The sequence below is a fragment of the Cucurbitaria berberidis genome (genome assembly GCF_010015615.1).
Source record: "Cucurbitaria berberidis CBS 394.84 unplaced genomic scaffold K460scaffold_3, whole genome shotgun sequence".
Classification (NCBI taxonomy): Eukaryota; Fungi; Ascomycota; class Dothideomycetes; order Pleosporales; family Cucurbitariaceae; genus Cucurbitaria; species Cucurbitaria berberidis.
Window position 1 is genome coordinate 4,394,662 of NW_024468937.1, and position 25,317 is coordinate 4,419,978.

At 52.0% G+C, this 25,317-nt stretch overlaps 11 protein-coding genes across 11 annotated transcripts; 7 read left to right on the forward strand and 4 right to left on the reverse strand.

Moving 5' to 3' along the window:
* Positions 1 to 178: 178 nt before the first annotated feature.
* Positions 179 to 1,336, reverse strand: K460DRAFT_284693 (uncharacterized protein; the record flags this gene model as incomplete). Its single annotated transcript, XM_040928761.1, has 2 exons — positions 179 to 1,103; positions 1,161 to 1,336. 2 exons carry the CDS (start codon positions 1,334 to 1,336, stop codon positions 179 to 181), a joined length of 1,101 nt encoding a protein of 366 aa, XP_040788692.1.
* Positions 1,337 to 2,593: 1,257 nt separating this feature from the next.
* On the reverse strand, positions 2,594 to 3,802 carry K460DRAFT_377418 (uncharacterized protein; the record flags this gene model as incomplete). The annotated part of the gene is made up of 3 exons (XM_040934969.1): positions 2,594 to 3,534; positions 3,590 to 3,674; positions 3,746 to 3,802. 3 exons carry the CDS (start codon positions 3,800 to 3,802, stop codon positions 2,594 to 2,596), a joined length of 1,083 nt encoding a protein of 360 aa, XP_040788693.1.
* A 1,007-nt stretch (positions 3,803 to 4,809) lies between these two features.
* K460DRAFT_406353 (uncharacterized protein) lies at positions 4,810 to 6,032 on the forward strand (the record flags this gene model as incomplete). The annotated part of the gene is made up of 3 exons (XM_040936945.1): positions 4,810 to 4,941; positions 5,006 to 5,295; positions 5,348 to 6,032. The coding sequence occupies 3 exons, from the start codon at positions 4,810 to 4,812 to the stop codon at positions 6,030 to 6,032; spliced, it is 1,107 nt and encodes a 368-aa protein (XP_040788694.1).
* Positions 6,033 to 7,010: 978 nt separating this feature from the next.
* Positions 7,011 to 9,444, forward strand: K460DRAFT_417274 (MFS peptide transporter-like protein Ptr2). Its single transcript, XM_040937865.1, has 5 exons — positions 7,011 to 7,387; positions 7,446 to 7,520; positions 7,575 to 8,043; positions 8,208 to 8,513; positions 8,571 to 9,444. The coding sequence occupies exons 1-5, from the start codon at positions 7,135 to 7,137 to the stop codon at positions 9,313 to 9,315; spliced, it is 1,848 nt and encodes a 615-aa protein (XP_040788695.1). The 5' UTR covers positions 7,011 to 7,134; the 3' UTR covers positions 9,316 to 9,444.
* A 1,093-nt stretch (positions 9,445 to 10,537) lies between these two features.
* Positions 10,538 to 11,362, forward strand: K460DRAFT_406355 (uncharacterized protein; the record flags this gene model as incomplete). The annotated part of the gene is made up of 1 exon (XM_040936946.1): positions 10,538 to 11,362. One exon carries the CDS (start codon positions 10,538 to 10,540, stop codon positions 11,360 to 11,362), a length of 825 nt encoding a protein of 274 aa, XP_040788696.1.
* Positions 11,363 to 11,851: 489 nt separating this feature from the next.
* On the reverse strand, positions 11,852 to 13,640 carry K460DRAFT_417275 (uncharacterized protein). The gene is made up of 3 exons (XM_040937866.1): positions 13,128 to 13,640; positions 12,524 to 13,072; positions 11,852 to 12,474 (listed from the first exon to the last, which is right to left on the reverse strand). Exons 1-3 carry the CDS (start codon positions 13,214 to 13,216, stop codon positions 11,892 to 11,894), a joined length of 1,221 nt encoding a protein of 406 aa, XP_040788697.1. The 5' UTR covers positions 13,217 to 13,640; the 3' UTR covers positions 11,852 to 11,891.
* Positions 13,641 to 14,636: 996 nt separating this feature from the next.
* On the reverse strand, positions 14,637 to 15,763 carry K460DRAFT_366960 (uncharacterized protein). The gene has a single exon (XM_040933482.1). It carries the CDS (start codon positions 15,660 to 15,662, stop codon positions 14,850 to 14,852), a length of 813 nt encoding a protein of 270 aa, XP_040788698.1. The 5' UTR covers positions 15,663 to 15,763; the 3' UTR covers positions 14,637 to 14,849.
* A 2,531-nt stretch (positions 15,764 to 18,294) lies between these two features.
* K460DRAFT_395624 (uncharacterized protein) lies at positions 18,295 to 19,757 on the forward strand. The gene is made up of 2 exons (XM_040936056.1): positions 18,295 to 19,101; positions 19,148 to 19,757. The coding sequence occupies exons 1-2, from the start codon at positions 18,496 to 18,498 to the stop codon at positions 19,343 to 19,345; spliced, it is 804 nt and encodes a 267-aa protein (XP_040788699.1). The 5' UTR covers positions 18,295 to 18,495; the 3' UTR covers positions 19,346 to 19,757.
* Positions 19,758 to 19,794: 37 nt separating this feature from the next.
* On the forward strand, positions 19,795 to 20,348 carry K460DRAFT_120453 (uncharacterized protein). The gene has a single exon (XM_040926620.1). It carries the CDS (start codon positions 19,858 to 19,860, stop codon positions 20,161 to 20,163), a length of 306 nt encoding a protein of 101 aa, XP_040788700.1. The 5' UTR covers positions 19,795 to 19,857; the 3' UTR covers positions 20,164 to 20,348.
* Positions 20,002 to 22,635, forward strand: K460DRAFT_366962 (UTP-glucose-1-phosphate uridylyltransferas-like protein). The gene is made up of 3 exons (XM_040933483.1): positions 20,002 to 20,343; positions 20,763 to 20,858; positions 20,936 to 22,635. The coding sequence occupies exons 1-3, from the start codon at positions 20,239 to 20,241 to the stop codon at positions 22,301 to 22,303; spliced, it is 1,569 nt and encodes a 522-aa protein (XP_040788701.1). The 5' UTR covers positions 20,002 to 20,238; the 3' UTR covers positions 22,304 to 22,635.
* A 67-nt stretch (positions 22,636 to 22,702) lies between these two features.
* K460DRAFT_339091 (uncharacterized protein) lies at positions 22,703 to 24,852 on the forward strand (the record flags this gene model as incomplete). The annotated part of the gene is made up of 3 exons (XM_040931071.1): positions 22,703 to 23,153; positions 23,222 to 24,738; positions 24,819 to 24,852. The coding sequence occupies exons 1-3, from the start codon at positions 22,980 to 22,982 to the stop codon at positions 24,850 to 24,852; spliced, it is 1,725 nt and encodes a 574-aa protein (XP_040788702.1). The 5' UTR covers positions 22,703 to 22,979.
* Positions 24,853 to 25,317: the final 465 nt, after the last annotated feature.

Consider the following 25,317-nt stretch of genomic DNA (forward strand, 5'->3'; position numbering starts at 1 on the left):
TCACAATACCAGTCAAATGAACATTACGACGATCAACACCAGTTCGCACTCCTGCTGATGTGATTGACCAAGCCATTATGAGAATTATGGAACAACGCGGGAGCATTTTGAATAACTTCAAGTATTGAGAAGCACCCATTTACATGCTGAAATCCACAGATTTGGTCCCTGTCGCAGTTTACTCACACGAAGCTCGATCGCAGATTAGCACATCGAAATCCGGCTCCTCGACAACATCCTGCGCCCACCTCATCTGTATCATAGCATCCCTCTCTACCTCCCTCTTCCTAGCGGCAACGAACTGCAGATTCTCGTTCCCAACAACACCCTTCGTAACCGTCCCAGTACTCGGCGCCCCCAAACCCTGCACCACGCCGTTTCCACCCTGCATAACGTTCGAATAACTCGTCAGCATAGTTTGTACTCCAGACACGAAACCCTGTCCATCGAACGCGCAGTGTCCTCCCTCAGGCGTATTGTCTACTGTTTGCAGCTGGCTGATTTGAGCCGTGTTCAACCCCGCATCTGCAGCGAGCTGTTCGTACGCTGCCACCGCCTGTGGTATGCTACCCTGGAGGGATTCGAGTTCGGATTGGGTCGACTGATAATGGATGCGCGTTTGTGGCAGAACGGTTGCAGCGTTCTGGAAATCGACCTGTGGCGGCATACCACCACAGTTCAACTCGACGGCACTGTTAGGGTAGTTCTGCATCTGTGCCGGAATGAAAAAGCCGCTCAACATCAAACTCCCCCCACTAACACCCGTGAATACAACGTTACTCTTATTCATCGCGACGCGCTGTGGCAGCTCGTTCTGAATGAAGTCGTTGACTGCTTGGGAGTGCGCAACGCCGTCCGTCCGTTGGAGACCCTGACCCCCTCCCCAGAACAGTTTCGCGTTCGGAGCGAGCAATGCTACGCCCATCGTATTCGCCTGAACGTTCTGATTCGGCATGTCGAAGAAGGATTGGCCCCCGTCGCCGTGGAGTAGGACATTCACTCCCAACGTTCCGTCAGACGATGTCGCTGCAGCCCCGGGTACTCCAGAGGCCGGCAAGAACTGTGCTGCTGGTGCAGATATCTTGAAACGGAGCGGTAGACCACTTTTTGAGTGTTAGTATTACTCTTGTAATGGAAGGGGAGAGATTGAAGAGACTTACTTCACCGTAACCGTGTCATCGAGGATCATGGAGCCATCTTGGGCCTGAGAGATACCTTGTGGGACCTGAGCAGCTTTTTGTTGGGCGGTTTGTTGTGTTCGGCCGCCGCCGCGGTTACGCTGCGGGAGGGCTGCTGTGAGCACTAGGAGGGCGGAAAAGGTAAGAAACTTCTGCATTTTCTTGTATTAGAGGTTTAGTGATGAATGAGATAGTGCGCAGCACGGAAGATGAAGAGAATAAGGGGGGGAATTAACGGTGGGCCTGCCAGAAGAAGAATAAGAAGAAATGGAGACAGCGAACGGTAGAGGAAGAAAGAAGATCGAGCTGTGTGGAGAAGTCGATGATAAATGTGGTCCTCTTGAGTTTTGAGCAGCTTAGGGAGCACTCCAAACATCGTCAAGTAGCCAAGTCGAACCCAGGAGATCATCTGAGCTTCGCCTTACTGTTCTGAGCTTGACTTTTCCCATCTCTTTGCTGCTGTTGGTTGTTCACGTTTGATGTGCGGCTGATGCAGCGCGAGTGGTTTGGGGGAGTGTTTCGGAGGCTTGCTTGGCGTTAGCTTGCTGCGACGTGCCTCAAGAGCTCCATGGGGCCTAGATTGTATTAGGAGGTACATAATAACAAAACCTAGGCAGACATGGATTGTAGCTTTTTCATTGTGAGCCGGGAAGTGGGAGAGGGCACGATAGGTACCGTAGAAGCAAGGCCCGTGCGTTCTCTTGGTTACATCCCTGTCAGTCAGCTTGCATCAACCTCACCAGTCCACTCCTGGCGTCTTCATCGCAGTCATCATCCTTCAACTTCTACTATGGTCGGCACCAAGGCGGGGTAATGAATCTTGATCTAAGATACACGCCTCACGAGAGGCACCCTCCAACCACGTATTTACCGCTGTAAGCGTCGCAGTGCTCTTCGTGGGCAGAGCATATGTGGAAACAACGACCGCCATAACGGTGACAACAAGGTCAGAAACGATATACTATATGGTAAATGCCAAGTTGAAAAGGCCTGAAGTCGGTCACACCGAGCATGACTAATTTGGAGCAGAGGAAATTGTTGGATGCAGCTGACCAGATTACAAAGTGCTTTACATAGAGAATCTTCACCTCAAGAGTTAGGCGTACTTTCTATAGATTGTCAAAGGTGGGTAGATGCGTGCACATTCATTATATGCGAAGATCGCTGGGATCGACTAGCTCCGAAAGGTGGCGCAAGAGACATGCTGGGCGTGTAACCTTGAGAGAGTGGATTAAATGTGTGTTTCGTGACTGAGTAAAGAGAAAGAAAAAAGCCCCATTCTACCGTGCAGACGCCAAAAAGACCGATACCACATCTTATCAGGCACTCGGAAGCTTTTCAAGCCTCTCATTGAACTATCATCTAAGCTCTGGTGCGTCTATGCCGACCACATTATACTCAAGCTGGAGAAGAACTCAAGTTGTAGAGACAGCTTGAGAACCCATGGCTGTCGTGCTGTCAGGGGACTGGAGATCGCGACCGGAGATGTGGATCTGGCTGTAAGTCGGAGTCGCGTAATGGCAGCCATAAAAATGGCGCGTGTACTTGTCAGTTGCTTCTCCAACGACGAAGTCGAGATCCTGGCGGTGTTCCAGATCCAACATGCCCATCTGTTCAAGATAGCGAATGGCTGTGTTGTACATGTCTTTCTTGTCGAAGAGCGCTGGAGCACCACCCTTAAGGAAACGGATGTAGATAGTAGCACGTTGATCGACTGTATCGAAGGTAAACTCGACTTTCATATCCTTCTGAGTATCTTCACGAACGCCTTTCAGCCATGCCTCGCTACTGTTAGCGAGAACTTTGTTCACTATTCTGAGGTAGAAGTGATCGCCTATCAAATCGCATATGGCCTCGTCGCGAGCATCCTCGTGTTCGCAATCGATGCCACAGTCACAATGAATGCTGTGTCCACAGTCCCAACAATCAACGTTTGGTAGGTCAAAATCCACCAGTCTACGCGATACAAACTCGGCGGTGAAGGTTGGGGAGTGCGCACGTAAGTGGCACAAAAGTGTGACATCAGACAGAACGTCGTCGTCTTCGCCATCTCCATGATCCCATGAAACCATTAGAAGACTGGGAGCGTTCTTGTACTCTTCGGTCTTCGGATAGTATGTCGTGATGAAGGGGCGGACGTTCTTCATCTCGATACGGAGTGCGGATTTGCGTAGCCACAAGGGACGAAACTCTGAACGTATTTGCTTGCAAGCCTGTGTAAGGGCAAAGAACTTGCGTGCGCTGTAGGGTTGTTGCAGAACTGTTGCTTTGGTGGTCTTGACGAGAAGCGGGGGTACCTCGCCATGTGGGTGAAAGTGAATCTCTTGAGCAAAGTGATAGATGCGGTTGCGAAGCTCTAGCGAGCTCTGTCAGCATGTCTGCTATGTAAATCTATATTGGAGAGTACCTACCAGGAGGTAGCTCGAGGAAACAGCAACGCGCGGCTCCCCCGGTGGGCTTCTTCTGGTCAAGGTCCGCTTTCTTGTTGTTCTCAGACTTCTTCCCGCGGCCGCCTTTCTTGACACTCTTGGTTTGGAACACATGGCCCTTGGCCGATGCACGCCTACAAGAATGTTAGTAAGAATATGAGGTCGAGTGTGCGGATCGTACGTTTGAGGAGCCATGGTCACCGATCGCTTGAGTTGCGCGGGGAGGTGGTCAGAGTTGTATTAGTTGGAAAGGTCGACAACCGGAAATCGAAACTGGAGCGTGGTCCTTTATTTATGGGCCAAGGTGCGACGTACAAGCAAAGGGCACGGACGTGACGCACTTTCCCATGGTAAAGTCGCAGGAGCAAACGCGCGGGCCACCAGGGAAAGACTTTCCCACAACCACAATTATAGAGCCGGGAGACATTCAGTGCATTGCCCTTCAAGTGCGAAATGTATTGTGCACATCGATCAAATCCGCTCAAAGCATCTCTACAGCCTGAAGGAACCGATGAGTAGGTCCATGCTGAGCTGAGGAGTACCCCAGGACGAGCTACACCTGTTTTCTTGTGATCATGTAACTCTTTCTGTGTATGCTAGATTCGAGTGCTTCGCGTGTTGGTGCGTGTGACCTCGTAGCGTGATATTGAATAGTCTGCCAGTTCACCGTCTGTGTGTTGATGTCCCACGGGAACTCAGTCGTTCGCGAAGCGCAGCTAAGTTGACAAGTGCTTGGAGGATTCAGGAGGTAGCAGACCCTACACGTTGATACAGGGGCGTCCGTCTTAATGGCTTCATACCTAGGTCTTTATTATGGAGATATCGGCGTTCAATTTCCACTGCATCGATGCCCATGGTTTCACCGCGATGGCGCTCGGCATCGCACAATTTTTTCTTAACCAGGCGGCAAGTATGGAGCCATGATATAGCTGTGAAAGGACTCTAGTCGGCGAATTGCATGAGAGTTTGGTCTTATCGCGGATAAGCACGTTTGCCCGACGGGTGCCCAAGGTGAAACAAGACTTTGCCAACAATATAAAGAGTCACGAGGGTCTGTGAATCGTCATTGCGTACCCGACCTGCTCTTAAACACGTCAATTAAACCTCGCATCTGTTACTACTTGGTTACTGACCTTCGCTCACCCACCTTGCTAACTTGACTTTATGAACACCTCCCCCTCATCCCTTCGAGATCAGTAGACATGATTGAGCGGGTTGATCAAAAGTGGGCACAGTCTGAGCTCATCCCCTTCCTCAACACTGTCTTCTACGAGCAGTCGCATTCCGCTTGGCAGGAAGCAATTCGCGTCGCAGAGATGAACATTGATAATATCGTACGTATCCCCAATCGAAACGCGTATTACCTGTCTATCCACTGTACTAATTTCGATGGACTAGCCTTTCTACGAGGACTTCCCATCGACTATGGATTGTCTTCGCCTAGCGCTCATTAACCCGGCCGTCCTCACGGCTGCCGAAACCACGAAGTTCGATCCCGTGAAGAATATGGTTCAGCTATGTGTTAGTATCTTTGTTCGTCATGCGATCCGCCATGAGACGTGGCCGTTGTTCTCTATGGGGCTTGCTCCAAGCCGCGATTTTCCGCGCCCACTGGGAAGTTCAAAGCCAGTGGGGAATGCAAAGCAGGGCAACTCAGACGGACTGTTGCAGGTTAGCAATGTCATACAGTAAGTCTTGATGACATGAGGGGTTCTGCGATATGCTAATAGTGTTGGAAAGGCGCCAGTCACCCGTTCAAGAGGTCAAGGCTTGGAAAAAAGGCTCTAGTGCTCCGAAGCAACAGGTTAAAGATAATGGCGAGAGCAAGCCTCGCGGACACCGCTCAGGTGGTCTGGGCGAGCTTAGCTTGGGTCGACGTCCCAACCCTGTTACATCAAGGTTAGCATACGAGACATGGCAAGGCCACGCGACTCGTGTCGACCATGCCTATGGGATGCCATCAAGCTATGACGCTAGATATGGTCCGACATCCAATTTCCATGGTACACCATCGCCAATGGCACCACAGTGGATGGGAGTCTCAAGGCACGACCAGACCTTCTTTCCGGGCCAAGAGTTCGGTACGTCTGCCATGCAGCAGGCGTACCGCCACGGGGACGTCGATCCGATGACCGGGTTATGCAGTGCGCTCTCGTACACTTCGCTGCAGGCGGGCTCAGATCTTTCTGGAGCCTACTACGACCCTTCCTATCAATATGGGTCCTCACAGCCAGCTATTTCTCGGGATAATTTTCAGCATTCAGTCGCGCCTCTCCAGGGCGGCGACGCACTGGCGTCTGAATCTGGCACTGGCTCTCACCGTCTTCGCGCCGAGGCGAAGGATTTCAACCCAGGTGCTGCCCCTCATGGCCTAGAGAGTGGCGAGGGGATAAACGTCCGGAGTCCCGTTGGTTTCGCGTCATGAGCGGTTGATTTTACTGTTGGAAATGACTCTATTGAGAAGGTATTGTCGATGGTAGGTGACGGCGAACACAATAGTCCTGTATATCGAAGTGTGACTTCTTTCTTGATAGCAGTTTTTTAATCCCAACGCATTTCATCAACAAACGTATATGACAGTGTGGGTGTGTGGAGGTCATGGGTGTCGTGTTACTCCGCTCTCCACATTTCTCCGCTAAACGAGACAGACTAGCCTCGACTTGACGTCCAATTAAGAAAACGCCATTCCAAGGTTTCAGCACAACGTCCTCTCCGAACGCCTTCGTACTGCGCCGTACGCTATCTTACCGCGTCAACACGATTGTAGAAGGAGGTGGACACATCGTAACGTTGTTATCCTGGGTTTTGGATCTTCCAAGCCCTTGGCTACCATCCTCACCAACTTATAAGACGCTAGAATAGGGCTAGTGTAGGCTTGAACGGGCAGGTGAGAGCACAAGAAATAGAACACATCTTGGCACATGAGACCTGCGTGGAAGCTTCGACAAACTGTTATCTTTTGCTTCCTCGCACGCCTTGGCAATTCTTTCTGAATGGCCTGCCGACGTGAAGTGGCAACGTGGTGCATGGCTGATCGCAAGGATTCATGCCTCACGCATTCCTATTCGATTCTAACCCCGGGGGGCCTGGGCTTGGTACCACGGGCTTGGACGCCTCTAGTAACGCGCTTACCAGCGGTAAAGATGTAAGCGTTCGTAACAGCAATCTCCCGACCGAACCAGGCGTGATCCCATGGTCTTGGTAGCCCTTTAGGATGAGAATGGCGACGATAAGAGGCCAAAATAGCAAACGCCCTGAACCCTCGAGGGTAGGACAAGTCGATGGCCCGCGCAGAGTGCCCCACCCCTGTGCAACTCGTGTCCAATGTGATAATCTAGACCCTGGTATCATGCCTATATGAAGAGGGGTATGGTACACCGATAGAACCTCAGGTGCTCGTTCACTCGCCAGCTGATTTCCCTGTGAAAACGGCCAGTCTGTGATCGCTTGAGTGTCCCTCGCGATCATTCCCCCATCATTAACTTGCTTGCCTCGACAGTTGAACGCCAGTTCATCTTGCGATCGAAATGGCTGCTACTACTACCAATGTCAAGGCTAGCCTTGAGATCACCAAAGGCGCCACTGCACTCGACCCTATCCCTCTCGACACCACTTCCGACTCATTCGATAATGAGGGCACCAGTCTTCTAGGACCGTTTCCTACCGAGGAGGAATGGGCCACTCTCCCTCGAGTCGCTGGTTCTATCCCGTGGCAGGCTTGGACTGTTGCCGTCGTCGAGTTCGTTGAGCGCTTCTCCTATTACGGCACGAGCGCTGTCTGTAAGCCACCTATATGTCATCTTGCTGTGTGGAACATGAAGATTAACCATAATCCCAGTCGTCAATTTCATCCAGAAGCCTCTTCCTCCAGGTTCCAAGACTGGTGCTGGTTTCCTCAAGAAACCTGGCTCGGGTATGTTCTCAACAGAGACATCGAACTAGATTAAACAACTAACCAATCTCAAAGGAGCCTTGGACATGGGACAGCGCGCTTCAACAGGGTTGACCATGTTCAACCAGTTCTGGTCGTACATCACGCCGCTTGGTGGTGCCTGGCTGGCTGACGAATACTGGGGTCGCTATGCCACCATCCAGTACTCTAACGTCCTCGCTGTTATCGGTCACATCATTCTCATCATGTCTGCAATTCCAGCCGTCATCGTCAAGCCTAACGTCGCCATCGCCATCTTCTCCGTCGGTATCGTAGTTATGGGTCTTGGGACAGGCGGATTCAAATCAAACATTTCTCCGCTCATTGCCGAACAATACAAAGATCAGAAGGCCTATGTCCGTGTCAAGAAGAATGGCAGCAAAGAAATCGTTGATCCCGCCACCACCACCGCGCGTATCTACATATACTTCTATTTTCTCATCAACTGTGGCTCTATCTGTGGTTCTATCGCTATGGTCTGGTCTGAACACTATGTGGGCTTTTGGTAATGAATCCCTGCCTTTCCTTGTACCTGTCTGTTATGTTTTGATGAGTTCGAAATTTTGGGTTTTCTTTTTTTTTTGCCTTTTTCATCTTTTTTGCTTTTTTTTTTAAGAAAAAGCCCCAGCGCACGATCAAGATCAATGTCCGAACTAACTCTTCGATCAGGCTCTCTTACACTCTACCGACTATCTGCTATCTTCTCTGCCCGATGATTCTCGTCACAATGAAGAAGCACTACCGCCTTTCTCCTCCTACTGGATCCGTCATGGGCAAGGCCTTCAAGCTCATTGGCCTCGGCATCAAGAAGTCTCCAAAGAAAAATACTTTCAAGGACGACGGTTTCTGGGCTAGAATCAAGCCTAGCGAGATTCGTGCGCGTGGTGAGGTCGTTCCCACTTGGATGACGTTCGACGATGCTTGGGTGGACGAGGTTAAACGTGGTGTCCTCGCCTGCAAGGTTTTCCTCTGGTAGTAAGTAGCATCGGTGTGCCCATTACGTGAAATATATGCTGACTTCAGACCTCAAAGCCCGCTATATTGGCTAGCATACAACCAAATGACTAACAACCTTGTGTCGCAAGCAAACACAATGAACCTGGGGAAGACTCCTAACGACATCGTCGCGAAACTGAACCCAATCTTCATCGTCATCCTCATCCCCATCATGGACTTCGGCATATATCCAGCACTCCGGAAGGCAGGCGTGAGACTATCTCCCATCAAAAAAATCACCGCTGGTTTCGCGCTCAGCTCCTTCGCCATGGTCTCCGCCTGTGTCATCCAGTACTACATCTACAAAATGTCCGCTTGTGGTAGCCATATCAACAAGCTGAGCAAGACCCGCAAGGACTGCCACGCCGACATTTCTGTCTGGGTGCAAGCCGTGCCCTACGGTCTCATTGGTATGTCCGAGATTATGGCCTCTATCACGAAGTTAGAGTACGCATACACAAAAGCGCCACAGAATATGAAGTCTACTATCCAGGCTATTGCGCTCTCCACATCTGCCGTCTCCGCTGCTCTTGGCCAGGCGTTTGTTAGCTTGTCGGAGGATCCGCTTCTTGTGTGGAACTATGGATCTGTTGCTGTCATCGCCATGTTTGGTGGTATCGGCTTCTACCTTACCTTCCGCAAGGCTGACGCCGAAGAGGACGCACTCAACAATCTCAAGGAGAGTCAATACGTGGGTGGTCGTGAGATCGGTGATGCTGAGAGTGTGAAGGAGGCTCACAACGTTAGGGATGAGAAGAACGAGAAGGGTGCTTTGAATTAGACGACACTGGTGATACCCCTATGCTTTACGATGGATGCCGAGAGTCAGGAAAAATCATGGCAATATGAGTAATACTCGTCTACTGTATACACGATCTGAAAATGATGATATTTTCGACTGAATGAGCAGACTGCTGCTTTCGTTGTCGTATCCTGTGACGCAATGCCGCATTTTGACACCCTCAAAGTGTTATCGCCAACCACTGCTAGGTTCAGCGCTGTGATGTAGCCTCAATAGCACATCATCAACGCTTTATAGCAAACACTTTGAATGGTCCGCGCGAAAGCCACCGCAAGTACCGCCGCCAGGGGTTGCAAAGGAAGTTCGACGACCAAAGGCGAACTTAGCTCAGGTTTCAAAGCTTCTGACGGGCTCTTCTGGCCTACCAATCCAGCCAGAGAACAGCGATACAGGCTACCTGCGACTACAACCTTCGACTGACACGCCGATCCTCATCGAGTGGCTTGCCGCACATCCTCACATCAAGGTCCTGCACGAAGCCCAAGCTTCGCCTATGTCTGAACACAGTGTATCATAACGAATGATTTGTGTGGATATACATGGTCTGAAAATGATGACATTCTTCGACTGAATGCGCAAGCTGCTGCTTTCGTTATCGTATCTTGTGACGCAATGCTGTATTTGAAATGTGATGTAGGCTCCATAGCATAGTATCAATTCATTGTATCAATACTCTGAATAACCCTAAAGGTAGGTATATGATAACGCAATGCCGTATCTAAAATGTGATGTAGGCTCCATAGCACAGTATCAGTTCTTTGTATCAAATACTTTGAATGACTCTGGAGGCAGGTGTATCATAATGCAATACCGTATCTAAAATGTGATGTAGGCTCCATAGCATAGTTTTAACTCCTTATAGCAAACACTCTGAATGACCCTAGAGGCAGGTATATGATAACGCAATGCTGTATCTAAACTGTGATGTAGGCTCCATAGTACAATTTTAACTCTTTATAGCAAACACTCTGAATGACACTGGAGGTAGTTATACTATAACGCAATGCTGTATCTAAAATGTGATGTAGGCTCCATAGTACAGTATCAACTCTTTATAGCAAGCACTGAATGGTCCGCGCGAAAGGATTGCTGGCTTCTTATTGTGCTGCTGTAGGCAGCAGCATCGCTGCTACGTGGCTGGACTCAGTTCTATGGTTCTGTTTTTGCGTCGCGGTAAGAGGATCTTCAAAGCGCCGGTTAGATGGCTCCCTTCCACTTTCACGAAGGACCTTTCGGTGGTAAAAACATCTTCAAATTCAGAGCAACCTTCCAACAAACCGTGGAATTCTCTGCCAACGTGGCTCGAACAGTCAACGGCACTATACCGTTGGTCCGCACTAAGCTTCCGAAGGCTTCAATAGCTATGGCCATGCAGAGCACATTCGAAACCTTCCGTCGTGAGAAGAGCACTCTTAGGATGGTTGATGAGCTTTTTGTATCGCTAGAAGAGCTCACTCTCGGCGTCTCGATTCTCAACAGGCAGAATCATTGCATTTGTTCAGACGAGCATGACAGGGACACCGAAGCTCATGACTGCATGTTTTGCTGCAAGTTCAAGATTTGCTCGAGTATGGTCTGGAGCGGAGACGAGCGCTTAATGTACCCATCGCATTTCGTGGACGGTGTGCCACCACACGATATGATCGTCCATTATCGAGTCACCAAGAAAGCATATAACCTCGAGCCGCAGCTTCCTTTAGAGTTCCTGCTTGCGATGAGGGATGCCTTCCTTACCAACGACTGGCTACAAGGCACCAACTTCAAAGATGCTTACAAGGGTGTCCGCCCAGAAGCACTGACGCCGAATCACATGAGCCTATCGATCGATGCAGTCTTCCCTCTGCATAAGTCAAACGACAACTATTACGTTCATCACGCCGGTAACGTTTGTTTAACCACTGTCTTCCCAAACTACCTCAAACAAGACGATCTCCCGATTGTGCTAGTGGCTGCATCGGATGCGCTCAAGTCAACAGCCCCCGGCAAGTATCTTCCTCAAATTGAGTTGGGTTCAACGATCGGCTAAGCTTGTTAGACTAGGGGTAAGTCTGCTGCGAGCTCTCTATTGGTAGCATATAGTTTCTTAGAGAGCTCGCGCTCGATAAATTGGTTATAGAGCATTGAATATTTGTTCTTAAAAGGTGTGACACTATAGATGTCTTTATACTATAGTGACTGGTGGAAGAGCTAACGCCTGCTAGCGGATGTCTATAGACTTTCTTATTGCCAACATACTTATTGTTTTGAGAATTTTAGTGCACGGAGCCCGTAGGCAAGCTTATAAGTATAGTAACAGAAATATGTATGGCACGGTGCGTGTTGACGACCGGAGATGGGACAAGCTGTACTCAGCGTGGGAATACTATCTGGGGAATGGTTTACTACCGGTAATGACTGTTCGTTTGGGGAGTTCTCGGTAGCTGAGCTCCCTATCACTTGTGTTGTCACTCAAGAGAGTGCAAACATTTCATGCTAATTTGTGACAGCGAACGACTTAGTACCTAAAGCGGCAGCTAGGCAGAGATGTCTATTATGGAGCACTATTATTCAATTTCTCATGCTAGAAAACTTCCGTACCCCTTTGTTGCGTTTCTTGTGTCTTTGCTGTCAATAGTCATGTCGCTGGCTCCACCAGGACTACCTCTTCGTTCCAGGTCCGCAATGTGCCCACGACCTTTCTCTGCTGTAGAAGGCGCCACGCGGTCGCTTATGACGTTGGAGGTGATGTAGCCGGGCAGACCCTGTTGACGCTGCCATGATTCTGAGGGTATACTTGAGGCCAAAAATTGTTCCTCGTCAGACCCAGCACTTTCCCTTCGAGCTCGCGAGGTTGTGATTGTGACTGATTTCTGAATGGACTTCTGAACGGATGGCTTAAGATCGCTAAGTTCCTGCCCCGACTGCAGCTGACCTGACTTGTTGGAACGTTTGCTCCACGGCAGCGCTGAGGCGGAGCGAGTAATTTCAAAAGCTTGTTTCATCAGTGGCCGCAGTGTCGCAACGGAGCCGGCTGCTATGCCCAATCCTACTTCGACTGTGCTCCAAATGGCAAAGTCGGTCGTCCGGTAGAGGAAGTCGCCTTTATACCCGTTAAGTGACTTGGTGTAAGGAAGGCGGACGATGGTTGCTGTCGAACCACTATGGTTGAGGTTAGAGAGGTTGCTACGAGGATATGAATTTCACTTACATGGCTGCCACCGCGATAACCAAGGCTACTATAACCTTCATGCGCATCTTCATGTGCAAGTCCTTGACGATGAGGACAGGCAGGAGCGCAAAAGTCCAATCCGCAAATGCATTGAGACCAGAAACGACAAAGGTAAAGTTCATGACCAATGTCGATGACAGGCAGGTACCAGTATGATTCGGATTTAGATCCCACCAAAATGAGACGGGTCTGCACTGAAAGATGACCACTGAAGTATATGCAACTCCCAGGACTGCTGAGACGGCCATGATGATCCGGATGATCCAAACGTGGATGGGAACGATGGTGATGCGCAAAAGGAAGAAGCCAACCGAGATTTTCAGCATACACGTGGTAAGTGTATAGAAGACCTCGCAGAGGAACCAGAAGCGGAGAGCCGTTTGTGCGCTTGCATCTGAGAGTTTTTCGCGGCGTACGCCTGTACCGTTGGCTGCGCCGGCGATCTGGCACACCGAGTATATTGTAAAGAAGCATAGCGTTGCGACCATGGTGAAGTCATCTATGCCGAAGCCCTTTACCATGAAGATCCTATAACCTGAATAAGTAACATGTCCTGTTATTGAACTTGGAAGATGAGTCTCACCTCACATAGCACCGAAGGCCAACGGTGACCCAAGTCAAGACAAAGAATGAGATGGCGATACTCAACACCTGCCCACTTCGATCCTCCATTATCAGTAGAAGTGTAGTGCAAGTCTCGGCAGAATGAGAATAAAAAGGCCGGGAGAAGATATGGTGGATCCATTCGTGATTGAGCAGGCTATTGTATGTTTTGGATGGTGCCCTAGACTCACCCTGTCGATCGCTCTCTGCAGACGTCTCAGCAGTTGCCGCGTTTGCTTATTAGCAGTATGATGCGCTAAAGTATTGCAAGCAAGAAAACCGAAGCATCCTGGGTATTTTTGCGGAGGCAACGACCAAGACTGTCGTTGGGGCCAGGGTCGTCAGGCAGCGGAAAGGAGGTTCAGGGTTGAAGATCGGCAACGTGGCGTTGCACGTCTGTTCGTGCAAGGATGGTGGTGACAGAAATGGCCGCAATGGGCAAGAGCGCAGTGGGCGCTTGACTCGACCAAGCCGAGGTTGAAGGAGTTGAACCTTAGATTCATGATCTGCAGTCAAATTGCATAGCTAAACCTGTGTGCCCCTCACTCGATAATGTCTGACTCAGCGTTGCTAGCCAGCTTTGCAGACGACAACCCACGATATCCATGTACTTAGTGCTCACGCGTCAGCTGTAAGAGTAGCTAGCTTGCACTCTTCCAGCGAGGACTTGATTGAGACTACAAACCTGCGCCATTTGGCATATTGTATCTGCTAACATCAATGCGCAACACCTGCACTTATTCAAGGCCTCGCATTGCGGTTGTCGTTAATCAGGTCTTGCGTCTCCTCTTTAGGAGTTGAGGAGCGATTTTCTTGTTCCCTTCTCATCTCGCCCTTTTAAAAGCCGTATTATGCGCTAAGGCTGAGTCCCGTGGCCCCCGTTGTAGCGTGGCAGCCCATCTCTAGCCCCCATGGCGATCCTAGGATCCTGATACATTCTCTGTCGGCCGAACTGCGGCACAACACGGGTTATGCATGTTAGTTTCACCATGCCTGATCGAAATCTCGAAATCTCTGATGTCGGCGACTGTCCAAAAGGGGCAGCCAAAGCGCACGCTAGGATGGAGATGGGCGTAGATGGGCATGGAGAAGAGCGGATGCGTGCGATCCGAACGCCTTGCCCATTTGTAACTGCCGGCCGCTCCAACTCACCCCCTCATACTACGACGAACATTAACCTGCCCTTTTGGAACGAACGCCTACTAACCGACTAGTCTGCAAGAAGCTTAGGATACAGAGGACAGGAACTTTAATAACATCGCACTAGTCAAGGATAAAGGAATAGAGTTTAAGGGCAACGTAACTCTAGCCTAAGACAAAGATGACAAAGGAGAGAGAGAGAGAGAGAGACAGCATGGGAATCATAAAAAATCGACTTGTAAGCTTGACATGTCACCGAAAAGCCCTGCGTGGCAACTGCCATGCAGTGGACAAATTATCAGCGATTGTAGCACTGAATCTTCCAAAGGACATTGAAATGAAAAGAAAGGCACGCAATCATGTACCATTATTACTTGATACAAAGTCCATGAATATCTAGCATTCTCAATTCCAGGAGCACTGTAAAAAAGCAGCATTCTCAGTTCCAGGAGCACTTTAATATATCGTAAAAAGGCCCCTTTGTCATAAACCCGCTACAAGACGCCAAGCCCATACTCCTTACAAAAAACCTATCCATCCTCAGCTATATTGTACTCCCTTCTTACATACCGCTAATATAGTCTAGCAATCTCAATAGCGCTCCATTCTCCACTCTACACCCTTCGCCCTCCCGCCGCGCCCTCCTCAAGCCCTGAGCCAGCCAAAGCCGAATCGTCTCCGGATCCAAACTGCGGAAATTCTGCTGCGATATCATAACATACGCCTGCGCACACAGCGTCGTACTCTCCGACGGGTCAGGCGGAGGGCGCGTCTTGCACGTCGGGCACTCCGGGTCCGTAGGCTCGTCAGGAGGTGGTGAGCTGGGAGTATCAGAGCAGCAAGGGGGCGGGCCACTGCTGAGCATGGCAGAGTCTGTTGTTGTTATTGTAGAGGGAGAGAGGGAAAGGATGTCGGTGATGATTGAAGGTGAGCCGGAGATGGTGACGCCTAGGAAGGATAGATCTGATATGTCTGGGTACGCCAATTGTGGGTCGCTAGTTGGTTGGATCAATGTTTGCCCCGCATGCTTATTTGGGCTTGGTTCTGTGTCCGCGATAGTAATTGCGTCTCCATTGCTGAAGGCAGAACTCTCCGGCGTCCTGGGCAGGTTGAGATGGTAGGCGGCATTTGGGGCCGCTTGCTTCGCTTTGAGCGCGGCGATTTCCGCTCTCGCCTCTGTCAGTAGTTGTTCGGTTTCTGCGAGTTTTTGTTCGAGGGTTGCGACATGATCCCTCTGTCGTGCGCGATGTCTCCTTTGGTTCTCTCGTACTCGGGTCAACGTATGTTCAGCTGAAACGCGAGATTTGCGTCGCCCAGATGCGCTCTCGGATGATGTAGAAGCCGGTGAGGCGATTGCTGATACTGAATGAGGCATGTTAAGGTCCGCTACCAAAGCACAACATCAAGAGCGCCTCTAAGACCTTGGTAAAGACAGAAAAATGGGGGTGATGCTAGATATGGTTATGTTTAGGAATGGGAGCATGAAGCATGGTGAGTATGAGCTTGGCGGTGACATATCGAGGGGCCTCTTAGCGCGAGGCCGAAGCTCTTAACCCTGTCAAGCCACAGATCGGAAACCGATCGCATGGATGTCTAGCCTGACGCCCTTGGATTGTTTACCTACACGACATGTAAAGTGGACAGAGGCTCTGAAGAAATCATTGGCTTTGTTATCAACTACCTACGCTATGCAGATGCGCCTAAAACTCCATGTTTTCGTTCATGCGGCTAGTCACCCGTCGTTATGGGATGTTAATGATACAGCTGTCTTCAGATTGGCCACCATCAACCGCGGCGATTCACGGAAAGGGACTCAGAAAGGCTCATCTTCTGTTAACCCGTTCATCGGCCCATGCGGATGACACCAGCGTGAACCAGCTTCTGGATCTTCGAGCGAATACCGGGGTTCTTCAGGTGCTCTTGTAGCGCAGCTGGATCATCCTTGGCTTGCTGCAGAATGCTCTGCATGATGGGATCCTGCAAGATGCCAGTGATCTTACGAGCAGTTAGCAGGGTTAAGGGATGTCGGAATATCAAATAGGCTTACCTCTGGGTCTCGCTGAATACGCTCCATGGTCTGTTGCTCTGTTTCACCCTCGCGTGCAGAGTACTGTGCCTCCAAAGCCTTCGTTTCCTGCTGCTGGATCTCTCTCGCATTCTTGCCATCCTTGTCATGCGCCAGAGCCTCAGCACACACGTTGATACACTTGTTGTATTCTCGCATGGTAAAGTAGGCCTGAGCTTTCCGCAGGTACGCTCGGATGAAGTCAGGATCACGCTTGATGGCTTCATCACAGTCTTGAACCGCGGAAGGAAACTCGAGAAGCTTGATGAAGCAGGCCGCACGATTTGAGAACCCTCGGGGATCTTCTGGTGCGCGCTTGATCATCTCGGAGTAGGCTTCGACCGCAGCGGGCCAATCCGACTCCTTGAATTTGGCATTCCCAAGCTCGCGAGCTTTCTCGGCTTCTTCCGGGTTGACATAGGACTCCTTCTCCTTCGTGATCTTGGCCTTCTCAGCGGCTCGGAGCTTAGCAAGGACTTCGGGCGTGCGGTGTTCGGTCTGCGCCTTCTGGTAGTAGTTGATGGCATTGGGGAGGTCGCCTAGCTTCTCGTACGCAGTGCCAATTCGAGCAAATGCCCTACATCATGTTAGTCGCCGTCTGGATACGAGGTTGGAGCTTAGACTCACTTGGCGATGATCTTGAAGTCGGCAAGAATCTCGCGACCATATTCAACAGCCTCCTGGCAAGCCTGGATGCACCCCTCATAATCACCCTTCTCAAACTTGGCTGCTCCAAGGTTGGTCTTGTAGGCAATGTCCTTGTGTGTCTCCCAAGCTTGATTGTATTTCTCAATAGCTTCGTCGAATTGTCGCTTCTTGTAGAGCTCCGTGCCCTTCTTCTTTAGCTCATCGGCCTTGGCTTTCGCTTCCTTCGCAGCCTTGTCCTCCTCTGTCTCTTCTACCGGCTCAGGTGCAGGTTCGTCATATAACTTGTCTGGTCCTGGCCGCGCGTATAATGGTCGCCCGTCTGGTCGCTCGCCTGGCTGCCCTGGTTGTATTCCGTCGTTCATCTCCTCTTCCCGGGAAGGTCTACTACCTGACCCACCTGACCCAGCAAACTGCATGTCAATGCCCAGGAGCACACCCATGACCGATAGAAATCGGGGATCCTGCATATAATCGCCGATCAGATTGGGGTTGGTCTTCAGCTGCTCCAGCTTGCTCATGAAATCTGCGTCTCTGAGGAGGCCGGCCGTCTTCGGGTTGGCGGCAATCTTCTGGATCATGTTTGGGTCGCTGAACATGCCATTGAGGCCTCCTGAGGGATCGTTCGGGTTATCGCCCATGGCTTCGGCTTCTATGGCGCGCTTGACGGCATCGAGGCCTGACTTTGCCTGGGCGTTGTTCGGGTCGAGCTTGAGGGCTGCTTCGAAAGCGTCTGTTGCCCCCACTGCTTACTGTTAGCCGGAACGTTTCCTTCATGTGTACCATGTCCTACCTAGGTCGCCTTCGCCGTGAAGCGCCGTTCCCTTACGACCCCAGCCTTTTGCCCAGTCCGGCTTGATCTCCGTGGTCTTGGTCGCATCGTCCAGCGCCTTTTGCCAGTCCTTCAACGAGGCATATGCACCAGATCGGTTCGAGTAAAGGACGTGATTCGAGGGGTCGAGCTCGATAGCTTGTGAGAACTTTTCGCTGTACGTGGGTAAGAAAATTATTTGGTCGGGCGAGATATGCGGGGGACTTACATGGATTCCGCGAACTTCTTCTCCGCGAAGAGCTTGTTGCCTTCCGCTTTTAGTGCATCAGCCATGATGGGAGCGGTGGGGAGGATTCGTAGGGTATTGGAAGTTCGGCTGCGGTTCTCGTGGTCACGAAGGCAGAAGCAGATGGTGGGTTGCAGAAATACATGGAGAGCGCAAGCTTCCAGATGCTTCGGTGTCCGCACGGGCCTCCCGTAGAGGGAAGGGCAAGGGCGTCATCCCACTTCCCCTTTGGGCTACCACGACGAACCTTCTGGGCTATACGAGGGACGAAGCCTTCATCTCGTGGTCAGTGGCCTTTGTGTTTGGCTAATCAAGTACACAGTCCTTCGGCCCCTTCACAACCCGGTGTGATTTCCTATTATTTGCTGCCCTACAAACCAAGCCAGCAGACTATTCGTGTTCTTAAAGCGTCCAAGTATTCAGCGAACTGCACCCCCACCATGGCCAAGCTTGTTCGGCAATCCCAATGGGATGCCCAAGTTGCTCAAAGTATACACCACGACAAGATCCTCGTTCAGAATCTGGAAGTCGTCGTCAACGCTGGCAAGGACGTATGGGGCCGTCCGAAGAAGCAACGAGCGTTGGTCAGTGTCACGTTGATTTTGGGCAAGCAATTCACATCCGCATCCTCGACAGACTCAGTCGACGATAGCACCGTGCACTATGGAACGCTTAGCAAGGCCATCCAAGCACACTTTCAAGACGACAAGCTGGCCTGGCTGTCCACTGCTGCGCTCTCGGACACGGTATTGCAGTGCGTGCGAGGCGTGACGGGCTCGACAGCCATATATGCCATCGAAACGAATGTCTGCTACTTGAAAGGGAGCATGTTTGGAGACGGGGCTGGCCACATCACCTCGACGATTGGTGATTCAAACGTGCGCTCAAATGTGCTATATCTGCGCAACGTCCGCATCCCGTGCATAATCGGCGTCAATTCTAACGAAAGGCTACAAAAGCAGCCGGTGGTTCTCAATGTTTGGGTTGATAAAGTATCCGACGCTCGAGCCGATGACTATGCAGCATTGGAGGCCCTCTTGTTCAACGTAAGTGTCGGTACCTGCACAGTCAGATTGTACTAACACGACGCAGCTCATCTCCGAGTCTTCGTATCAGACAATCGAGAGCCTGCTAGCATGGCTCATAGAAGAGCTCAAGCAGAAGTTCTTCACAAGAGAGGAGGACCAAGATGCATGGATCAGGCTCAGAATCGAAAAGCCGCTGGCGGTGCCTTTCGCCGATGCACCTGCCGTCGAGATAACGCGCCCAGTACGGTCGAGCCAGGACTGATCATCAGGATCAGCCTTTCCCTGAGTTCTGAGTTGGCAAGCATAGAATCTTCATGGTGGATGTGTATTATGTATTATGCGACCCCACGTGGTCCAAGCGACATGCCCGCGGGCGTGGGAGGCAATGAACGCCACACCTCGCAACCGCATTCCCCCGACAAACAGGCCGCCATCTTCAGGGTTCAGCTGCGGCATCGACTCCGATTTATTTTCTCTGCTCTCCACATGCAGTTCAGCGTCGAGTGGCACGCTTGCCACACTCCAGCTTTTGGCCTGGGGTAGTAGTGGTTGGGCGAATGGCGGGCATGTGGTTGAGCACGCTATGTCATGCTACATGTTTAGTGCGGCGGCCAGAACGAGGGGCGCTCGAGAGAAATTCCTGGTCATAGCTCCCACATGAAAATTGTTTCCCCATTCTTCCCAACAGTTGTGCATATCGTGAGGTTCTGAGTTGTGTGCTAAGCCGAGGGCTGCGTTGAACTGCCGCAGAGCCCATTTCCGGGTGTCTCATGGATGGCTCTTCAACGCAGCTTTCTCGTACATGGCAGGCTACGTAGGAAAGAATCGGGCGTGGATCGGCGTGGCCCATCTGCCATTACCATGTTTCGATTGCTGCAGTTGAGGCTTCCCATTTGGTTCTTGCAGGTGAGCGGCACTGTGCTAGCCATACCAATACCAAGCACGTATATATATAAGTCCTGTGTCATGCCTCGCAGTCGTCACACCGAGTTTCACCGGATTCCTTTTCACTCCCGTTGGCGTGCGCTTTCACCCTACTGCCCCACGTTTACCGCCGCCAGCCAGCACAGACGTCGATAAAGCAGACCGCTTCTCGACCCTGATCTGCTCCCCTCCACCTCTACTTTCCACTTTTCCTCCACATACACAGACACAATGGCATCTCGCGCGATTCCTTCCCACCTGAAGCCCTCTGCCGCAGCTGGCGGTGATGAGGGTGGCTTCTCGCAGCGCCATCACGGCAAGTCGCAGTCCCATGTGGTAAGTTGACATGTCCTTCCTACAACTTCCAGCCTACAGTACAATTCCCTCCTCGGCAAACTGCACATTCGACAGCCAACTTGAACTTGGTCTTTCCTCGCCCTCCTCGATTCCGGCATCATTGTCAACTGGCGAAGCACCCATGTGCGGGGAAGGAGCGCTGGCAGCCATCGCAAGCAGCCCTCGCAACTCCTCACACAACGGCCCTCGAGACTGGACTGCTTGGTGGAATCACCTCTCATTCCCTTTGAGCAGTCTGGTCCTCGAGGTCATGCCACCTGGCGATCCACCTACATAACTCGGGTCGCTTCTGCCGCTACCGTACAATGGAGCCCTCCAACAGAATCAATGTCACCCCACACGCTGTCGTCTGATAAAGACGGCCCAAGGAAAATACAGCTAACATGGAGACTCCTCAGGCTTTTGAAAACACATCCACCAATGTTGCGGCCTCGCAAATGCGAAATGCCCTCAACAAGCTCGCGGACACGGTCACAGACCCCGCTGAGAAGAAGGTGAGCAACAATTCCCCTACCCTTGCCTCAAAATGAGCCGATCCCGGCAGCCATGAGTTGTATCTGACCAAATGTAGTATTTTGAGACGGAGATGGACAACTTCTTCGCCCTCTTCCGACGCTACCTCAACGACAAGGCCAAGGGCACCTCCATCGACTGGAACCGCATCGCGCCCCCCAAGAAGGAGCAAGTCGTCAACTACGACGACCTGTCCAACTCCGAGGCAGTCGAATACCTGAACAAATTGGCCGTCGTAAAGCTCAATGGTGGTCTCGGTACCTCCATGGGTTGCGTTGGCCCCAAGTCGGTCATTGAGGTCCGTGATGGCATGTCCTTCTTGGACCTGTCAGTGCGCCAGATTGAGTACCTCAACAGGACGTACGACGTCAACGTGCCGTTTGTCCTGATGAACTCGTTCAACACCGACACGGACACTGCCAGCATCATCAAGAAGTACGAGGGCCATAACATCGACATCCTCACCTTCAACCAGTCGAGGTACCCACGTATTCTCAAGGACTCGCTACTACCCGCGCCCAAGGAGAACGAGTCAGACATTGCCAACTGGTACCCTCCTGGCCACGGTGACGTTTTCGAGTCTCTGTACAACACTGGCATGCTCGACAAGCTCCTCGAGCGCGGCATTGAGTACATCTTCCTCTCCAACGCCGACAACTTGGGAGCCGTTGTCGACCTGCGCATCTTGCAGCACATGGTCGACTCCAAGGCCGAATACATCATGGAGTTGACGGACAAGACCAAGGCTGACGTCAAGGGTGGCACCATTATCGATTACGAGGGCTCAGTCCGTCTGCTCGAAATCGCCCAGGTTCCCAAGGAGCACGTCAACGAATTCAAGTCGATCAAGAAATTCAAGTACTTCAACACCAACAACATCTGGATGAACCTGGCGGCCATCAAGCGCGTTGTGGAGGCCAACGAGCTTGCCATGGAGATTATCCCCAACGGCAAGTCGATTCCTGCCGACAAGAAGGGTGAGGCGGATATTTCCGTGCTCCAGCTTGAGACGGCTGTCGGTGCTGCCATCAAGCACTTCAAGAACGCACACGGTGTCAACGTCCCCCGCCGACGCTTCTTGCCGGTCAAGACGTGCTCTGATCTCATGCTGGTCAAGTCGGATCTGTACACGCTCCAGCACGGTCAGCTGGTCATCGACCCCAACCGCTTCGGCCCCGCGCCTTTGATCAAGCTTGGCAGCGACTTCAAGAAGGTGTCGAGCTTCCAATCCCGCATCCCGTCGATTCCCAAGATTGTTGAGCTTGACCATTTGACCATTACGGGTCCCGTCAACCTCGGCCGCGGCGTGACGCTCAAGGGCACTGTCATCATCGTTGCGACAGAAGGCTCCACCATCGACGTTCCCCCCGGCTCGATTCTCGAGAATGTCGTTGTGCAGGGTTCGCTGAGGCTGCTTGAGCACTAAATGGATAAATGGCGTCTTGCCTGCGATTTCTAGTAGATTTACGGGATACAAGTCTTATTTATGCGAGTACTGATTGATGACCGACATGCATGCATTTGAGTGAGCTGGGCAAGATGGTTGGGAACGTAAAGGTGCGCGTATCCCGATGTCTTGCGCGTAGTAGTAGTAAGAGTAGTAGGAGTAGATAAATATGCATCTTTCTCAACCTGTTCTCCATCTTGTTCGTAAAAGTGGAGTCTAGTAGACTATTCGACATGTTCCTCATTTTGAGTCAGGTACCAAACAGTTGCCTGATTGCTGCCTTACGGTTCGTTGCTCCGCTTTGCGGCCCACCATAACCCCCCAGTGCGGCTGGGGAACCGTGATGTCGCATGTCACCGCTGGCACCAGCCACTCAACCGCGAACACATCAGGTTCAACGGAGGCGCAGCAGGCCAGTCAGCTGCCTGGCGCATAGCCATGACACTTGCTGATAGGGCGAGAAGACATGACTCTGCAGCGGTATAAGCAGCAACTCCCTCCGTTCCACTCCCGGCCATTTGTGTTGCACAGGCACTCCCGCGGGGCAGTTTGGGGCTTCACCGCATCTTCCACAAGCATCACGTCCGCACACTGAGCTGAATGCCCGTCTCTGTGAGCGCAGCGTTGCCGACCATTGTCGCATCTTTTTGGCAAAATGACCTTGGAGCCCAAAGAAAACAGAGAGGCGCACGAAGAGCATGCAGCGAATCTAGCGCATGCGGACGCTGCACATAGGGAAGCTTACGATTACTGGGGCTATCTGTTCAAGAAGGACAAGTGCGGAACGCCATTGCTGGACCGCCTCCTCAAGGGCATTGCAGAGGTTATTGTGAGTCGTAGAGAGAGAGAGGCCAGACGCAGTGCGTTGAACTGGCGAGCTGATGCATGCGACTACAGAGCAAGAAGTTCGACCCAAGCGACTCGCCCGACCTTACGCCTTCGCAGCTGGCAGCTTGGTACCGCCATGTCGGCGGGGACTACAATCTTCTCTTCACAGACACGCCTCCCTCGTCCATTGCCTTTATTTACCGCTCGCTCGGCGCATTTCACAGTCTACAGCCCGCGCCAAGTGACGACGGGTACGGGAGTCCTACTATACCCGCACTGAAGAAGCAAGGATTTGTGACATGGCAGACGATACAGTTGCTGCTTGGGCCAGAAGAGCATGTGCCGTTTCTCCAAAAGGCGGTAGAAAAGGACGACGTCATCGATCCAGAGACAGGCAATGCATTTCCCAAGATCCTGCCCAAGGAATGCTTTCCAGAGAGGCCCGACGATGCCATGGAAACATGGTATCAGGGCGTCGCTGCCAGACTTAGGCGGGAGGCAGAGGAAGAGGCGAATGGCGCACGTGTAGCCGACGAGCCTAGACCGCGCATCTCCACGGATATGTCTGGGGAGGGCACGTCTGCGGACGAGAAACATGGCGCGTTCAGGTACTTTGAGGACCCCATGTATCGCAGAAGTAGGCCACGGCCGAGCTTCATGCGGCACGTTTCGAAGCAAGCGGCGCGCCCTGTGGAAGACCATGGGAGGGCTGTCGCTTCGAGAGTTAGGCATATGCTGAACCCTTTCGGCAGCAGGAAAAAGAACATGCCAGGACGCTACGAAAACGACAGCCTTTCAGACGACGAAGATGCTACCCCCATTGCCGCTGCTCCTCCCCAGGCGCTTCGCTATCCTTCGCACAAGCGCCCTCACCCGCAGCGACGAGATGACTCCCTATCCACGACCGACTCGGACTCGGATTCGGATCGTCCACCTTCACGACGGCATACGCCTCCACTGCGACATCGCAGATCCCACGAAACACCCACCTCGCCCCTCGAGTACTTCCCCGCCTACTATGAGGGACCGCGGCGCTACTCGCACCAGCCTGATGCCAACATCAGAGCAGAGGGCAGGGGCTCCAAAGCTACTTCTCCTCTGCCAGTCTATGGGCCCACTCAATCGCCCATGTTTGCAACCCATGTTGCGCAACTCGAAGCGCGAAACTACTACGACCGCAGGCCTAGCATGCCACCAAGACCAAGCTACCGCCCTGTTCCACAGAATGTGAAATGGGGGTCTCCTTCTGTGCCCGTCGGCCCTTCAAGAGAAGGCGAAGCCCCTTATACTCGAGATGACGGCCGTGAGCGCGAGCGACGACGCAGCGACCGAGACCGCGAAGGCCGTGCAGTTTCGCATGATGTGGGAGGCAGTAGTCGAGCGCGCCGCCGGCGATCCACAGAGGACGCTGCGTACCCACGTGAGCGCGAGCGTGACAATGCTCGAACGCGAAGCCACGACCGCGTTAAAGACGAATGGGATGAGCGAATCGGCAGCCGCGAGAGGGACAGGTCGAGAGACGATAGCAGGTCGAGAGATCGGGAGAGAGATAGAGACCGGGACCGTAGGGGGGCACACAGGTATGTGTCGGGCGTGCAGGACGGCGTCAGCGGGCGAAGATATCCGACTATGAATGCTCCATACTGATGAGAGTGCGCAGTGTGAGGGGGCAGCTTGTGCAGTTCTTGAAGGGGTTTTGAATGTGGGACTCTACTGTGTTTGTTCAGTTCAGTTCAGCAGTTCAGTATTCAGGGTCTGCGACAATATGGGTGGTGGTATACATGGGTGGTACGTACCTATTGTGGTATGGGCCTGGAAGGTTTGTGGCGCGGGCGAGATGATGTGGCTCAGGGGTTTCAGCAGCGCCTCACTACGACTATACAGCTACGTCTCTATGGTGAAGACGAGAGGTACACTAGAGTCGGACTATCGACACCCATTCATCTTGCTATCTTCCCATTTGGGCCCAATCTCCCATGCCCCATAGTATTGCCCATCTGCAAGCAGGACATAATAGCCTGTGGCCGTGCATTCTGCTCCACTCGTGCGACGAGGATGCCGCCGGATCGTCGTCATCGCCCGTCCCAAGCTCCCTGATGGAGCGGCCTGATTGCCCGTGGCTCAGCAGTCGAGCTTCACAGCTGAGCAGTTCCATCTCGTCCCTC

Coding starts and splice junctions, on each gene's coding strand:
- K460DRAFT_395624 (XM_040936056.1), top strand. CDS start 18,496: ATGGCCAAGCTTGTTCGGCAATCCCAATGGGATGCCCAAGTTGCTCAA. Junction 19,102..19,147: donor TGGAGGCCCTCTTGTTCAAC/GTAAGTGTCGGT, acceptor AACACGACGCAG/CTCATCTCCGAGTCTTCGTA.
- K460DRAFT_366962 (XM_040933483.1), top strand. CDS start 20,239: ATGGCATCTCGCGCGATTCCTTCCCACCTGAAGCCCTCTGCCGCAGCT. Junction 20,344..20,762: donor GCAAGTCGCAGTCCCATGTG/GTAAGTTGACAT, acceptor GAGACTCCTCAG/GCTTTTGAAAACACATCCAC. Junction 20,859..20,935: donor CAGACCCCGCTGAGAAGAAG/GTGAGCAACAAT, acceptor GACCAAATGTAG/TATTTTGAGACGGAGATGGA.
- K460DRAFT_417274 (XM_040937865.1), top strand. CDS start 7,135: ATGGCTGCTACTACTACCAATGTCAAGGCTAGCCTTGAGATCACCAAA. Junction 8,044..8,207: donor GAACACTATGTGGGCTTTTG/GTAATGAATCCC, acceptor CTCTTCGATCAG/GCTCTCTTACACTCTACCGA. Junction 8,514..8,570: donor TGCAAGGTTTTCCTCTGGTA/GTAAGTAGCATC, acceptor CAGACCTCAAAG/CCCGCTATATTGGCTAGCAT.
- K460DRAFT_366960 (XM_040933482.1), bottom strand. CDS start 15,662: ATGCCTCATTCAGTATCAGCAATCGCCTCACCGGCTTCTACATCATCC.
- K460DRAFT_120453 (XM_040926620.1), top strand. CDS start 19,858: ATGGCTCTTCAACGCAGCTTTCTCGTACATGGCAGGCTACGTAGGAAA.
- K460DRAFT_417275 (XM_040937866.1), bottom strand. CDS start 13,216: ATGGAGGATCGAAGTGGGCAGGTGTTGAGTATCGCCATCTCATTCTTT. Junction 13,073..13,127: donor GGCCTTCGGTGCTATGTGAG/GTGAGACTCATC, acceptor TTCAGGTTATAG/GATCTTCATGGTAAAGGGCT. Junction 12,475..12,523: donor GTTATCGCGGTGGCAGCCAT/GTAAGTGAAATT, acceptor CCTCAACCATAG/TGGTTCGACAGCAACCATCG.